General features: G+C 38.9%; 1 protein-coding gene across 1 annotated transcript in view; it reads right to left on the minus strand.

Moving 5' to 3' along the window:
* The window catches only part of Taf1 (TATA-box binding protein associated factor 1), a 320,423-nt gene that overhangs the window by 126,148 nt on the left and 176,081 nt on the right, over positions 1–18,194 (minus strand). Inside the window, exons 15-16 of the mRNA XM_067146785.2 lie at positions 5,898–6,119; positions 5,680–5,805 (exon numbers count right to left, since the gene is read on the minus strand). Coding sequence (XP_067002886.1) covers positions 5,680–5,805; positions 5,898–6,119 — 348 coding nt within the window. The remainder of the gene's footprint in view (positions 1–5,679; positions 5,806–5,897; positions 6,120–18,194) is intronic.

An 18,194-nucleotide genomic window follows, 5' to 3' on the forward strand; every position in this document is an offset into this window, starting at 1 on the left:
TGCACTCGGAAACTCCCAGGACTAAAAGCTATACGCCATTTCATTTCATTTTGTTAATAATTAATAGATTAGTCGAGGGTGACTATCGAGAACCTTTTCTTTCCCATACCCCTTTCAGCCTGTGTACACACAATTTATTGTGCGGGTTCGTATTTTATTTATGTCTGAGCTTCTTTGACGTTTTCTTGGTGCTAGACCGGACTGCAGTGCTTGTGCGGGACACATAGCAAGTACTTCAGTTGTTTTTATTTACCACTTAACCACCAGGGGGCAGGAAGAAGAGTTTAAAAATACAGTTCATCAGCAGGATGGCAGGATGCAGTAATGCCTAAAGTAAGTATTTATTTATTGCATTCCTATTAATCTAGAAGCTTTACTGAATATCAGAATACAATCAATGAAGTGTGTAAATTGTTTAGCGAACGTAAATTGTGAACTTACAACACCGTACATAATACCATGAGGTTTTGAATGTTGATACGCACAATTGTGTGGGCTAGGTTTTCCTACAGACAGTGCATGCGGGAGTGCTGAGTGCTGCCATCAAAACGACTGCAAAAGCAGAACTCGTACTCTACGTGAAAAATGTAATGTATAATATTTTAATTGTTTAAAATAGTTCCACACTGTAAAATAGAACATTTGATCATGTACATGTGTATATTCACATGTACTGAGCTGAACTTTTTTTTTTTTTTTTGTAAGTAGTGAATTAAGTCCTGACACGTACAATTGTGTGGGTTCTGTTCTTCAGCCAATAGTTCTTATTTTGTAAAATAAACTGTAAAAACATGTATCTGAGAGCATTTTAGTAAGTTTTTGACATACAAACGAAATCTCACACCTCCAGTTTTTTTCAGGTCTGACGACAAGGTGGTGCCGCCAAAAAGGCAGTAAAAGCAAAACACGTCCTCAGCGTAGAAAATGTAATGTTTACTTGTGTTTGAACGAAGATTTTTAACTGTTTTAAATTATTCCCCATTGTAAAATAGAACATTTGATCATGTACATATGTATATTCACATGCATTGAGGTAATTTTTCTTTTTTGTAAGTAGTGAATTTTAAGTCCTGACATGCACAATTGTAACTTTTATTTTGTAGAATAAACTAAAAATATACGTATTTAAGAGCATTTTAGTCAGTTTTTGACGTACAAACAAAAATTCACACCGCCAGTTTTCTTTCAGGTCTGAAAAGGATAACATCATACCTTCCCACGGACCTCAATAGGGTGCTGCCATCAAAACGACTGCGAAAGCAGAACTCGTACTCTACGTGAAAAATGTAATGTATTGAGTACTGTGCCATATTTTCTTGTGGTAGCACGATTATTCTTCATTTCCATGTGTTTAATAACCATTCATTAAAATTGGCATCACAATATCAAAGCAGTTTTTAAGCCTAATTTAATTTTTTTGAAAGAAAAAGTGGGGGTCGTCTTGGATGGGGAGAAATACGGTAATAGTGAATACGCCCCTCCACAAAGGGTTAGCGTCTGGTTGTGAAATTAGATTTAATCCACTTTAGTACTGACCCCAAGTAATTAGGGAAAAGACCAGAAAGAGAAGTGAATTAAGAAATAATGCCAATGCAGTACTTCCACATTCTTTCCGTAACTGTCGTTTGAACTACCTGTAAATTAAGTTTTACCCTGCGTATGTTTGGTTTGGTCGCATATATTTATTAGTGTACCGTCTTATTCCAATTATTTTATGTCCCCTTCCCCACCCTGCCAACCTAATGCACATCTTCATTTATGTACAACAAATATTATTATCAACCACCACAAAAAGATGTACAGTGGAACCTCGATTATCCGTTCCCAGGAAATACGTTTTCCCGGAATATGCGTTCAAATTACGTGGTCCCGCGAGCATCGTAATTAAATCACGTTGTAAAAGTCCCGCATTATCCGTTCCTTGAAGAAACGATTTCCCGGATCAACCGTCCAGAAATTCCAGTCCCATCAACGCTAAATCCTCGATCAATCGTTTTTTAATAAACTGTATCTCACGAAAGGACGGCTATGCCATATTTATGGATCTTGGCGTTAACGCCCCGTCACTGCGATAATTAAAGCAAGTACTGTACCCGTACTGGAAAAGCGATCGGCGGTGAACTTGCATAAGGGACCACCTTAGCATCGCATTCGGTTGGTATTGTTTAGAGAATCTCGGAAAATCATAAAGCAGAAAGTGGCCACAACAATAATTGCAAGGAGATACGGCGCATTTCGACAGCTCTGCTTGAAGACGGAACGAGTTTCGTCGAATGTTCGCACTTATAAAACGTCCATATTATGTCCAGAGTTAGATGTTTATATTTTTACATTTTTTTCGTTCGTACTGCCGAAGAGGTTTTCGGCACTTTGCTCAGGGCAATGCAGAGTAACTGGGCTTTCAGGCAGGAATCGAAACTGCTCCTTCTTAAAACAAATTCAGTATTTTTGATATTATCCTACATGATTATGTTAGCGAGACCAAAACAGATGTTGCACCTTACATTAAAAAAAAAAAAAAAAAGAAAGCCATGGGAGGTTTTGGGATTGCCTATTACTGTAAGACTGGAAATTTTACGTTTTCGTGTTAAAATACCAAAAAACCGCAGTCGTTTTATTTGCGCACGTTACATTTTAAATGGTTGGTATCATTTCAAACTCGTACTGACATGTGCAGCGAGCGCGCTTTACAGATGACCTCAAGGTCACGAATAACTGTAATTTCTGAAGTTTTGATATTTCTTTTATCTTTCCAATTTGATTGGATTTGTGACGCGCAGAATTGAATATAATGCATTCGAGAACTTTTAAGAATCGATACTTACATTTGAAACCATGTTTTCGAGTTCAATTATGTTGAAAAAGTCGATGTAGACCTAATTTGCGCGGTACGAGATTTTCAGAAACTGACTACGAACAGTATACCGGGGACCAAATTACAATGAAAGATTAAGAAATGAACGGGTTTCGCTATCATTTTGGGTGCTTTTGTATCTAATGTGCTTTATTTTATTAGATGAGAGAATTAAAAACTACTTGTGGTCGATTGTCGTTTGGCTTGGCGTTATTAGATTTTTCGAAGAGTTTGGCTAGGCTAATCAAAGTTGCTGAACTGAAAGTTGTTTTCACGGGAAACTGACGAAGATTCCCCTGTAAAACTGAATATAAAGTCTCGAGATTTTGAACTCGCGTATCGGTAATTAATGCGATTTCGCGGTCTAACATGCCCGCCTCCCATCCAGAGGGCCCGGGTTCGATTGCGACAAGGTCAGGCAATTTTACCTGGATATAAGTGTGATTCCAGGTCCACTCAGCCTACGTGATTACCTTTAATTGTGCAGCTATCTAATGGTGAGATGGCGACTCCGATCTACAGAGCGAGGAATATCGGCCGAGAGGATTCGTCGCACCTCGTAATCTGCAGGCCTTCGGGCTGAACAGCGGTCGCTTGGCAGGCAAAGTCCCACTGGGGCTGTAGTTTGGTTTGGTTTAGGAGTTTTTGTAAGATTATAATTATACATATTTCATTTTTGTGATGTTTAGCCAAATTGTTGATGGTTTTCATTCATTCCCGGATGTTCCGTTTTCCCGTGTTGTACGTTTTATTTTCATGGTCCCTCGAAAAACGGAGAATCGAGGTTTCACTGTACCGTATTTCTCCAAATCAAAGACGACACTTTTTTCTCAGAATCTCCTGTGAAAAATCAAGGGTCGTTCTGTATTTGTGACCTAACAGTACTGAACACCACTGGCAGCTACCTCGGCAACCACGCTGTGCGTGCGCACAAAACTCGTTGACAATCAACATCCGCCTCTTTATTTTACATCGCTAGCCACGGCAACCGGTTGTACAGTGCCTCTGTGTAAGGTCACTGGATCTCGGCAAATAGTGAAGAGAGAATGACATTCTATTAGTCTCTACAAAAACGTTTCTCAAATTCGCAGAATGGCATGGAAACATGCAAGTCTTTGAATTCTTAGAAAGGCCATGGCTACTCAGTGGCAGAGTTATAACATGTCTACTGTACTCGACACTGATTAAAATTAAGTTCTATAGACAGAAGGAATATTTTCGTGATGGATTGTCATATTGTAAAGATACGTGGAACAGGTATTGCCGGCAAATTTTCAACGGGTTCTCGTCGATGTTGTGATGCCAATTTTAATGAATGGTTATTAAACACATGGAAGTGAAGAATAATCGTGCCACCACAAGAAAATATGGCACAGGCCTAACTAAAGTCAATATTCGGCGTTAGCGTGAAGGCAAAGATAGCTTAAAAATGCATACTGTAAAAAAATTAATTCAGTGACCTGCAACAAGGATGCTTTAAAGAAGTCGAAGATGAAATTGTAGGGTATGTGCGCAAAAAACGCAAGGGCAGAATGGCCATACCACGGCACAATAAACTCATTCGTTGACCTTCAAGGTCCGCGTCTTTATTGGGCCTATGCATAGCTAGCCACTGAAGTTGGCCGAACCCAGCAAGCGAGACATGCGTGTAGTGGCAGCCGGTTGTACCCGACGCTGAGTAAAAGTAACAGATTTATAGACAGCAGGAATATTTTCCTGATGGATCATCATATTGTAGAGGTATGTGGAACAGGTATTGCCAGAAAATTTTCAATGGGTTCTCTTTGATATTATGATGCCAATGTTAAGTTAATGGTTACTAAACCCACAGAAATAAAGAATAATTGTACAGGCACCACAAAAAAAAAAGTCATAACTAAAGCCAATGTTCGGCACTGGCATGAAGAGAAAGACAGTCAAAAAATGCATACTGTACAGAAAAGCATTCATATGATTTTACAAAGCAGTTTTTAAGCCTGATTTAATTTTTTTGAAGGAAAAAGTGGGGGTCGTCTTGGATCGGGAGAAATACAGTAATAGTGAATACGCCCCTCCGCAAAGGGTTAGCGTCTGGTTGTGAAATTAGGTTTAATCCACTTTAGTACTGACCCCAAGTAATTAGGGTAAAGACCGGAAAGAGAAGTGAATTAAGAAATAATGCCATTGCAAAGGTTAGAGTAATAAATTACAGAAAAGAGAGAACATTGAATGGTGGGATGAAATTGCGGTACTTAACAGTACAGTACAAAAATGCCACTTCCTTCTTGAGAAGTAAACATACCATAAGGCTCAGTGAGAAAAATTACTGCAAGAAAAAGATGAACCAAGGTAACAAAATGACACTTGAGTCTCTCAGCAGATTTCAATTCATTCCAGGATGAAAACTTTATAACATCTTATGTCATTAATGATGTTAAACAGCAAGTAAGTATGGAACAACTGTAATTGAGATTATAACCATGATTCACAAATGACAGTGGCTGAAGAGGACAGAACAGATGGATAGGGGCAAGCTAATGCATGGTTTAGCAAAAGAAAAAAAGCTTATTTCCCATCAACCAAAATTATTTTCTATTTTTGCAGTTTGAAAGCTAAAAAGTAGAATAGGGCACAATTTAATTGAAGCTTTAACAGATATATTTCTCCACATAAAAGAACCTTGATACATTTATTTGTATTTTGTTAAAATTATTATTTCTGTTGGGTTTGAGTAATAATTTTACTATTCAAATATTCATTACACTGAAATATTTTAAGAAGAATAAGTGGATTTATCACAGTGAGTTTTGAACACCGTGCCATTATACAAAAACTATTATCCTTACCTCTTCCTCAGGCACTCCAAATTTTCTCAGAAGAGCTTTAGCATTGTTGAGAGACAATCTTCGCAAATCAGCATCAGTACCCGTCACAGTCCTCTTAGGCTGAGCTTCTTGTTCTTCTTTACTTTGCTGTGGAATAAAAATGTTACTGGTTGGAAAATGTATTCATAATTTTCAAATAAATTAGTTTATATCTCATCAAATTACAGTTCTAAACATACCGTGGGTTTGTTTGGAACTCGAACGTAGGAAAATCCTTCACCACAGCCAGTAGGATCAGCAGGTCCAGTTAACTGTAGCAGACATTTTCCCTTAATTGCTTGAATGTACGCTCGTGTAGTGTTCCATGGAGCAACTTTCACTTCATCATCCATCTTCAGTTGCATCTCTTCATCATCATCTTCTTGAGGAGTAAACAGAAATTTTTCACCATACCCAGCATCCTTGGGGGGAAAAGAGTATGAAGTTAATAAACAAAATGTTATGGGATTAGACATACATTAAATGTATCAGAGTCCTATGTTCTTATGTATGACTGTGTGGAATCTAGAAAACTATGAAAATATGGTGTACCTTGTAATACAATTATATACTGGGGAAGGAAGATTGAAATAGGCTCCTTAGAACTTGAAATAATAAGGAACTACTCCATTATTTGTATGGGAATAAAGGGGATGGAGGCACTTAGGACAGTTTCTGAAAATCACTACGTCTGAACCGCACGCAGCTCAGACATTTCCTTTCTATCATGGAACATGTCATAGCTTAAAGGGAAGAATTTTAAGCTATTCCAGTTATTTCTGGGGTCACTGGAGCTGCCCTGGCTCATTTAGTATTAAATGGCATGGATTTAACACAGGAAGTCACAAACTGAACTATGGCTGTAAAAGTGGGCAGCAAATATGTAATCTCTACATACAAACAAGAGTGAGTTGAAAACAAAGACATGCTTAGGACTTGGAACCAAAATTCTCTCACTTTGATAATAAGATGATAGTTTCTGATCAAGAGCCTCGGATTGTCAACACATAATAGAAGGTAATGATGTGGACTTTCACGACTGGCATCAATTGAAAAACTGCTTTCTTCAGGCCTCTTAGGCTTTTACCCTAGGTACCAGTCCTTGAGGCAGGATGGGATGTTGTGGGATTAGGAAAATGCATCCTACAGTATGATAAATGGCTGAGTGTGCAAATGATTTTCTTAGAGAGATTACTTTTGTTTATTGTATACAGACATAAAAACACAGCAAATATAAAAACAATGAGAGTAGGTAAATGGAGGAAAGATGTCAAAATTTCCATTCACGATGAGGCACTCGAACAAATATCTTAACATTGGTAGGATAATATTGGAATACAAATACAGTCAACAAAATATCAAGATGCAGGTTGGAATGGCAAAAGCAGTGTTCTACAATTACCAGAAAATGCCAACTAACACTGTACTGAGCCTATAACTCAGGAAGAAATTCATTAAAGTAGATATTTGTTTGATCAGTGAGACTGTGCGGTGGTGAAATGTGGTAGCTGAACTCCAAGCTGACAAGGTGTATTCAGGCATCTGAGATGTGATGTTGGAGGTGCCTGCTTAAGATCCAAGCTGTGAATGGTGGAGAACCATCATCAGAGGAGTATACAACCCAGATAACTGATAAACTATGTGTACAGCTGTACACGACATTTCTCATGTTAATAGTATATAATTGGACGATTAAATAAGTTCAAGGATGTTCAAGACCTACCAAAGAAGAGAGAACTGCTCATTCCATTCAGAATTTGATAGAAGAAATTGTGTGAGATGGGATGAAACAAGTTGATAGATAGTACTTTCATCATAGCCTTCAGCATCATGTACAATTAATAGAATTCAAAAATGTATGCTCAAGCTGGAAACTCCAGAAGTTGATTCACAATCAAAAAATTGCCCAAAAAGTCTGTTCATGATTAAGGGGAAGCTCTGCTCAGAAGAACTGCTACTGGGGATGAATAATGGGTTCATCATCACCTAACTAACTCGAAGCAAAAAAAACATAAAAATATGAAAAGGAGCATAACAGTATACAGCAGTAGGTCAGAGTATGAAGAGGAAGCAACATAAAGAAGAGACAAGGACAAACTTGAAAACAGGTTTACCATCACTAACACATCAAAGTCTTTCAGCAGACATTAAAATAAAAAGGACAAGGATAATCTACACATCATCATAAATTCCCATCTTCACATAGGCAGAGCCTCTGCTAATAAATTCCAGTTCTTTTACATTAATTTTTTCTTAGCCCCTGACAAACTCATTTCTACTATCCACTTTTATCAAGAGAGTGGGCACCCCTTTCACTGAGGGATCACAGTGACAGATCTTCAGATCTTCCCAAATTGACCTGTCCCTGTTTTAAATGTTTATTTGTTTATAATTATTACAGCCAACAGCCGTACATAGAAAGAAAGACAATATTAAAATAACAATCAAATTAAAAGCACAAAATAAGGTAAATGAGTCACTGAGCTGAGTAATCAATAACATTCTTTTTGTACACTGTAATGTGTATCCTGTTATGTGTTTCTATGTTCTTATTTTTCTGTATATATATTTGATTGTACTGTCCCATTGGGATCAATTTCCTCATCTGTGTTTGCCATCATGTGTACCTAGTAGTTTACCACCTGTATTCACCATTATCATTTTTGGTTCTTTTGTTTTCCTGACTTATCTTCTTTCCCAACACTTTCCACACCAATACTGAAGATCTGTCAAAATATCCCCCATAACATGTTTGAATGCCCAGCCCATCTATGCAAAGTCAGTGGAGTATGAAAATGTGGTTCTCTTTTCATGTTTGTCCTTGGTCTCATCTTTCTCTTGGTCCCTTCTCCTATACCATTCTGTAACTATATTTATCCTGTTGTGTGTTACTCTTTATGTTTGTTACTTTTCCTCATTTACATGTTAACATGAATGACAAGACAAAAAACCCACAGACCTCCACGAGGATTGAACCTCTGTTCTTAGGAACAAGAAGCTAACACACAAACCACGTTATAAGTAAGTGATATTGTACCAGGGGTACATCTTCTACGTACAGTTAAACTGCACGCTTTCTATAAGGCCATCTATGTTATTGAACTAAAACTAATGTAATGCAAGATACTTGGGTTTACACCTGTTAGATGTCTCTACCATCGGCCTAAGTGCACCCTCTGGTGGGATTAAGGACAATTAATTCTTAAGAGAAAGTCGAATTCTTAAAGTTCGATAACTTTAGTTTTTGAAGATTGTTTTGTTCATGTATCAAAGTTGTCAACACTCCTACTGCTTCCTTCTTCTATAGTTACCAACCAATCAGGAATTTTTGGAATATTTTCTCTAGTCAATTAAAATTGAGGGTGTGTACAGGCATCCAGCCTATCTGTAAAGAGTTCTGGAAACTTCCCCTCAAAATGCTATAAAAGCTGGGCACTTTAGGACTGTATCATCATCTTCATCGCTCTACTTGATTATGTGTGGCGTGTACTAAGGAGGCAGAGGCCGCAGGTTAGTGTTCAGAAGGCCCAGCAACTCAAGGTAATGACAGAATTTTCTTAACATATGATAGCTCCAGCAGATAGCTTGAGGGGAGGGTTTCAAACTTCTTTTATTCGTGTAAAGTTCTAACTTCGTGGTTTAACATACATACATACATTATCATTATAGACTGTTATGCCTTTCAGCGTTCAGTCTGCAAGCCTCTAAGAATTTACTAAACGTCGCCACAATCCTCGATTTGCAACTAGTGTTGTGGCCTCATTTAGTTCTATACCTCTTATCTTTAAATCGTTAGAAACAGAGTCTAACCATCGTCGTCTTGGTCTCCCTCTACTTCTCTTACCCTCCATAACAGAGTCCATTATTCTCCTAGGTAACCTATCCCCCTCCATTCGCCTCACATGACCCCACCACCGAAGCCGGTTTATGCGTACAGCTTCATCCATCGAGTTCATTCCTAAATTAGCCTTTATCTCCTCATTCCGAGTACCCTCCTGCCATTGTTCCCACCTGTTTGTACCGGCAATCATTCTTGCTACTTTCATGTCTGTTACTTCTAACTTATGAATAAGATATCCTGAGTCCACCCAGCTTTCGCTCCCGTAAAGCAAAGTTGGTCTGAAAACAGACCGATGTAAAGATAGTTTCGTCTGGGAGCTGACTTCCTTCTTACAGAATACTGCTGATCGCAACTGCGAGCTCACTGCATTAGCTTTACTACACCTTGATTCAATCTCGCTTACTATATTACCATCCTGGGAAAAAACACAACCTAAATACTTGAAATTATCGACCTGTTCTAGCTTTGTATCACCAATCTGACATTCAATTCTGTTGAATTTCTTACCTACTGACATCAATTTAGTCTTCGAGAGGCTAATTTTCATACCATACTCATTGCACCTATTTTCAAGATCTAAGATGTTAGACTGCAGGCTTTCGGCACAATCTGCCATTAAGACCAAGTCGTCAGCATAGGCCAAACTATTTACTACATTTCCACCTAACTGAATCCCTCCCTGCCATTTTATACCTTTCAGCATATGATCCATGTAAACTACAAACAGCAAAGGTGAAAGATTACAGCCTTGTCTAACTCCTGTAAGTACCCTGAACCAAGAACTCATTCTACCATCAATTCTCACTGAAGCCCAATTGTCAACATAAATGCCTTTGATTGATTTTAATAATCTACCTTTAATTCCATAGTCCCCCAGTATAGCGAACATCTTTTCCCTCGGTACCCTGTCATATGCTTTCTCTAGATCTACGAAACATAAACACAACTTCCTATTCCTCTCGTAGCATTTTTCAATTACTTGGCGCATACTGAAAATCTGATCCTGATAGCCTCTCTGTGGTCTGAAACCACACTGGTTTTCATCCAACTTCCTCTCAACGACTGATCGCACCCTCCCTTCCAAGATGCCAGTGAATACTTTGCCTGGTATACTAATCAATGAGATACCTCGATAGTTATTGCAATCCTTCCCGTTCCCTTGCTTATAGATAGGTGCAATTACTGCTTTTGTCCAATCTGAAGGTACCTTACCAACACTCCACGCTAATTTTACTACTCTATGAAGCCATTTCATCCCTGCCTTCCCACTATACTTCACCATTTCAGGTCTAATTTCATCTATTCCTGCTGCCTTATGACAATGGAGTTTATTTACTATCCTTTCCACTTCCTCAAGCATAATTTCACCAACATCATTTTCCTCCTCCCCATGAGCTTGACTGTTTGCAACACCACCATGATGATTTCCTTTTACATTAAGAAGATGTTCAAAATATTCCCTCCACCTCTCCAGTGATTCCCTGGGATCTATTATGAGTTCACCTGAATTACTCAAAACACTGTTCATTTCCTTTCTCCCTCCCTTCCTAAGATTCTTTATTACTGTCCAGAAAGGTTTCCCTGCTGCTTGACCTAGCCTTTCCAGGTTATTACCAAAATCTTCCCATGACTTCTTTTTGGATTCAACAACTATTTGTTTCGCTCTGTTTCTTTCATCTATGTACAAATCCCTGTCTGCCTCGGCCCTTGTTTGGAGCCATTTCTGATAAGCCTTCTTTTTACGTTTACAGGCTGCTCTCACTTCATCATTCCACCAAGATGTTCGCCTTTTCCCATCTTTACACACAGTTGTTCCTAGACATTCCCTTGCAGTTTCTACTACAGCATCCCTGTATGACACCCATTCACTTTCTATATCCTGAACCTGCTTACTGTCTACTGTTCGAAACTTCTCACTAATCATATCCATGTACTTCTGTCTAATTTCCTCGTCCTGGAGATTTTCTACCCTTATTCGTTTGCAGACAGATTTCACTTTCTCTACCCTAGGCCTAGAGATACTTAGTTCACTACAGATCAGATAGTGGTCTGTATCATCGAAAAATCCCCGAAAAACTCGTACATTCCTAAAAGATTTCCTGAATTCAAAGTCTGTTAAGATATAGTCTATTATGGATCTGGTACCCCTAGCCTCCCATGTGTAGCGGTGAATAGCCTTATGCTTGAAGAATGTATTCGTAACAGCTAAACCCATACTAGCACAGAAGTCCAGCAAACGCTTCCCATTCCCATTAGCTTCCATATCTTCCCCACATTTACCAATCACCCTTTCGTATCCTTCAGTTCTATTCCCAACTCTCGCATTGAAATCGCCCATTAGCACTATTCTATCCTTGCTGTTGACCCTGACCACAATGTCACTCAATGCTTCATAAAACTTGTCAACTTCATCCTCATCTGCACCCTCACATGGTGAATACACAGACACAATCCTTGTCCTAATTCCTCCCACTGACAAATCTACCCACATCATTCGCTCATTTACGTGCCTAACAGAAACTATGTTGCGTGCAATGGTATTCCTGATAAAGAGACCTACCCCAGACTCTGCCCTTCCCTTTCTAACACCCGTCAAGTACACTTTATAATCTCCTATCTCTTCCTCCTTATCTCCCCTTACCCGAATATCACTTACTCCTAGCACATCCAGATGCATCCTCTTTGCTGACTCAGCCAGTTCTACCTTCTTTCTTCCATAAGCCCCATTAATATTGATAGCTCCCCATCGAATTCCATTTCGTTCGCCAAGTTGTTTCCAAGGAGTCCCTCGCCTGTCAAATGGGAGTGGGACTCCATTACTCCCATAGGTCCGAGGCTTGCTTAAAGTGTTCTGAGCTCGGTAAATTCATGAAGCAGGATGCTGCCCTACTTGCACATAGTCCAAGTGAGGATCTCTCCTCTGACGGGTTATGGACCACCGGTGAATTGTATAGTCCTAGCCGCCTGAGCACAAGGAAGGCCACGACTCAGAATATGTCCGAGATGCCCACTCCCATTCCATAGCAACTGGTATCCCGACTCTCAGGACCACTTACTAGGCCACTCAGCCGTTGCCCATGGTTCACAAACTAGGACGTGACTACAGTAACCCACAAACATGGTTTAAATGTAGGTTTTTAGCAAATCTGAGGACTCTGTTCAAATCCGTGCTGGGAAACATATAACATAAGGGAACAAAGAGCGATTGCCCTCTGTTGATTCCCATTGAATTTAGTGTGGGGTGACTAAAGTTTCTAATCATCTAAAATTCTTAACACTCTTTGGAATTTATTGTTTCTCATATAGTCACCCCGATGTAGAATAGGCTTAGCCACTGTATCTTTGGGCCATAAGCCCACTTAGGGTATTAAAACTTGTAGACCGAGCTCGATAGCTGCAGTCGCTTTAGTGCGGCCAGTATCCAGTATTCGGGAGATAGTGGTTCGAACCACACTGTCGGCAGCGCTGAAGATGGTTTTCCGTGGTTTCACACCAGGCAAGTGCTGGGGCTGTACCTTAATTAAGGCCACAGTCGCTTCCTTCCCACTCCTAGCCCTTTCCTGCCCCATCGTCGCAGTAAGACCTATCTGTATCAGTGCAACGTAAAGCAAATTTTTTAAAAAGAACTTCTAGAAAGAGTGCAAGTGTATCGCCTTCTACCCTTTTGCTCATGGCCAATCCTGTTCAGCCATTTTCTTTTTACATTAAGGCTATTTAGTGGGGAAAGGATTTAATTATCCCGATATTTAAAAAAGTGATAAAAAGGAATATAATAACTACAGATGGATCACCCTTTTTTCCCATGTAGCTAAGATATTTGAGAGAGTACTGGGAGGAAGACTGAGGAGGAAGTTAGAAGGAGAAACGGAAGAAGAACAGTATGGTTTTAGGAAAGACAGATCAACATTTGACCTGATGTTTACATTGAGACATATGATGGAGAAAAGATGGGAGTTTGGAAAAGATATAGTGATGACATTTATTGACAATGAGAAAGCTTATGACAGTGTGCCCAGACAGTTAGTATGGGACATATTAAGGAAAAAAACAAGTTAACAGAGTGGAAGTGCAAATGATAAAAGTTATGTACAAAAATTGTGTTAGCAGTGTGAAGGCTAGTATAGGAAAAACAAAATGGTTTAAAGCTGAAACTGGTCTCCGACAGGGAAGTCATCATAGTCATCATAGTCATGGATGAAATTCATAAGAACATTAAACAGAGATTGGGAAGACAGGCAACAAAAGCCATGTTGTTTACAGATGATATAGTGATATGGGGTGAGGATGAAACGGAAGTGCAAAAACAAGTAGATGTATGGAATCAAAAGATAGAAAAACTGGGGACGATAGTAAGCACAGAGAAAAGTAAAACAATAGCAATGACAAGGGGAAGGAAGGAAGGAAGGAAGGAAGGAAGGAAGGAAGGAAGGAAGGAAGGAAGGAAGAGGAAAGATAAAACTGAATGGTAAAATTCTGGAAGTGGTTAAAAGTTTCAAGTACTTGGGAAGTGTGATCACAGAAGACGAAAAGATAACTGAGGAAATTGAGAAAAGAATACAACAAGCAAACAGCTTCTACCAGAGTGTAAGGGGTATTTTATGGAACCAAGATGTCCCGAAGAAATGTAAGAAAGTATTATATTCAACCTATTATGAACCCATACTAACCTATGCAGCTGGATCGTGGACTTCAACAAAACGAGAGGAGAGTAGAATACAGACAGCGGAGATAAAATTCCTACGAGGTATTGAGGGCAAGACCAGAAAGAATAGAATTAGAAATGAAGAGATAAGGAAAAGGACAGAAATCTTGAAACTTCAAGACAGGATAGAAACAACAAAGCTAAAGTGGTATGGGCATATGATGAGAATGTTGAGAAGAGAGAGTGCAAAAAAAAAGCTTTTTCAGGCAAGTTTACAGGAAAGAGACCACGAGGAAGATCCTGAAATAGGTGGACAGATTCAGTGTGGGAATGCATAGAGAAGAGGGGAGGAAAACCAGAAGATGTACTTAAAAAAGGAGAAGAGTGGTGGAGAGAGAGGCAGCGATGAAGGTCCTTGATTCACAACCCGACCCGGGAAGCTGGAAACGGGTAATGATGATGATTAAGGCCATTTAGTATGGGCACTTACTGCCCCTGCTTATGTTCCTGTAAAAGAAAGTGAAAAACTGTTGAACAGAAGATAAGCCCAAAACAGGGCTAAGTGACTGTACATACCTTATTCGAAGACTGTCAGGTATAACCTTGTGTGCTATAACAAATTTATGCCTCTGAGAGGCTGGACTGTATTAATTTTGGAGCTCAGACTCCTATGCTATGTAAGTAAATGGAGCAAATATGCTCTTGTAAAATAGTGTACCTTTTTCAGAGCTATAAAGCTCATCCCTTCGTATATTATCATGTTTATAATTCTCTCTAGTATTGTACCTGTTGTTGGATTTAAAATCATTGTTATTGTTTATTCAGAACTTCTATTTATCAAATTTTAAAGTAAAAAAAAGGGAAGGAAATAAAATTTCAAAATTTAGTGCATTAACTTATGCTCTGGGCAATTCCTTGTCCTGTCGTAGGTACGACATCGTAATTGGTGTAAAACCTTCAATTAGTATGTTTAATATATTTTAATTATAGTTTATTTAATGCTAAATTATCTTTTATTAAGTGTTAAACATGATTATGGTTTCTCTGTAAATATGTACTGTAGTATAAAATTGTATAACCACAAATACGTATTGTGTATAAGTTTAACCCCACAATCCATAGAGTCGAAAGCAGTAGAAAATTTCATAATGTTCGTATGTTAGACTTATTGTACTACAATTTGGTATATATGAAGGGTTCTGGAAACTTACTGTAAGGTTTCATTATCCAGATACATGTAGAGATATTATGAATGTTGTAGATATTTCCATGTACATTTGTAAATAGTAGAGGAAAGTTCAAGTACCCATTAGACTAGCTGGTCAATCAATGTTTCGAGTGAGTGTTGTAAGAACTCTTCCAGAAGTCGATCATTCTAAGATGGCTGATCGAATAGTACAAATATCGAGCTGTCAAGTCAGTGAGACAGTCTAAGTATTGGACTCGAGTGAGGCGGTGAATTCAAGAGAGTGCATGTTGTAGTGCGTGAGTCAGTGTTGTTGATATCTGTACTGGTCAGAACCGACTTCAGGGTACTCCGCTATTGAGTGTTGTATATAGTGTCATTTGCGACTGTGTATAATTGTGTGTTGTGACGTACAGTGTAAATAAAGTAATTTATATAAGGAAGTGAACGTGTTCTCGTGTGATATTTATTTACGTAAAATAAAATCGCAACGTAGAACGATAGTCCGCCCAGCACCTTTTTACACCTCTATGATCCACAATATATCCGTATCAGATATAATAAAGGATTTTTCAAGGTTATGCCTAATTTTATATTCTCTGAAAGGTATTTGTAGCCAGCTTACACATTTGTGCAGCTGAGTTTACATTTTACCTGTATGTAACACAAAAAAATTTATGATTGTTTCCATAGATCGGTAATAATGCTATTAACTTGCTGAAGTTTGATACCACCCAGCATCTAACTTTTAAGAAAATGATACAGGGTGATGCTTGTATCAATGCTAACAAAATGCGTTTTGAACATTTCAAGTAAGAAAGTAGTTTCATGTTGTATCCTGGTATATTCTGTTCTTGTATGTTTTCCATGATTAATGTAGTATACAGAATTCTTTTTTTTTTTTTTTTTTACGTCACACTGACACAGATAGGTTTTATGGTGTCAATGGAATAGGAGAGGCCTAGGAGTGGGAAGGAAGCAGCCATGGGCTTAAGGTACAGCCCCAGCATTTGCCTGGTGTGAAAATGGGAACCATGGAAAACCATCCTCAGGGCCGCCGACGGTGGGGTTCGAACCCACTATCTCCCGGATGCAAGCTCACAGCTGTGTGCCCCTAAATGCATGGCCAAGTCACCTGGTACTATGCAGATTTGTAGAAAATGAGTTCTAATCTATATATATATAAAATAAGAGTTTTGTCTGTACATTGCTAAAAATTTTAAAAGGATGGTATTTCTGTATCAGTCATGCCCATAGTAACAAGGAAATGCACTTTTTTCTTTTCCGTAATTTCTGTCTGTCTGTCTGTCTGTCTGTCTGTCTGTCTGTCTGTCTGTCTGTCTGTCTGTCCGTCCGTCCGTCCGTCCGTCCGTCCGTCCGTCCGTCCGTCCGTCCGTCCGTCCGTCCGTCCGTCCGTCCGTCCGTCCGTCCGTCCGTCCGTCCGTCCGTCTGTCTGTATGTATGTACACGCATCACTACAAAATGGCTAAAGAGAATCTAATGAAAATCGGTATGCAAAGTCGGGGAATAAGTCGCTACAATCTAGACCATAAATAACTTTATTTATGCTGAGCGAAATGGTAGTTCAGGGGAAGGCTCAAAATTTAATTCTCGAATATTTGTGTTATTAGTGATCTTATTGACAATTACTATATAAATAAAGTTACATACAATTAAATTTTCGATCATTTATGTCTTATACATTTTGACCGTACCGACTATGATAACGGAGATATTCATCAATATGGATTTTTGTTGCTAAGATCATATCAGCGCCGTCACGAGAAAATGGGTAAACAGAATTTAATTAAAATCGGTATGTAAATTCGGGGAATAAGGAACTACAGTCTACGCTATAATTAATTTTATAAGACGGTCTTATATTACAGAGTCGAAAGAAAACTGAATGTGAAGGCCTACAATACAGAAAGCTCATAACATTGATCAACAATAACATTACATTGATCATTGTTTGTTGTGATTTGCTTTGTGTCTCTGTTGCCATTCATCTCCGATACATGGGACTACTGCTGTATACAGAGTTTCTATTTTAAATTTTCTCTACGTTACGCCAATACAAATAGGACTCATGGCGACGATGGGATACGAAAGGGCTAGGAGTGGGAAGGAAGCAGCCCCTACGTTAATTACGTTACAACTCCAGCATTTTCCTGGTGTGAAAATTGGAGACCACGGAAAACCATCTTCAGGGCTGTCGACAGTGGAGTTCAAACCCACTACCTTCCGGATCCAACCTCACAGCTATGCGCCCCTAATCACACAGCCAACTCACCCGGTCGTACCGAGTATAACAGCCTGCCTGAAAATTGGCGGGAAGTAGCTGGGGAGTTAGATAAATTCCTGATACTACTGATACGTAACAAACTGGTTCATCATAGCATTCGAGCTATTCAATTCCTACTCTGAGGCACTGATTGGAATGAGCAGTGTGCACATTTAACGGAATAATGGCAAAGAAGTGTTCACGGGGGTCTGCGGTTTGGTCATTGCAGCACTGGAACTTTGGACTGTTAGATCGGCACCGTAGTACTATTCGTTAAAAGCGAGAAAATGTGCGGTTTGTTAATTTGATCGAGTATTTTATATAACATTGCTTTTAATCATTACATTCCTTCTGACGACTTCAGGTAGGAAAACCACAAAGACAGTCTTTATGAGAATCCAGTAGCGAAGCATGGGTACATCAGCTAGTACAGAAATAAAGCATTTCCAGACCCATGTCTACACAACATATTTTCTTCTTCTACAAGTGAGGAATGTGTTCTGAAAGTTTAGCCATACCTTATTGTTATACTCTGTATGCTACT

The sequence above is a fragment of the Anabrus simplex genome, chromosome 5, assembly GCF_040414725.1.
Source record: "Anabrus simplex isolate iqAnaSimp1 chromosome 5, ASM4041472v1, whole genome shotgun sequence".
NCBI lineage: Eukaryota > Metazoa > Arthropoda > Insecta > Orthoptera > Tettigoniidae > Anabrus > Anabrus simplex.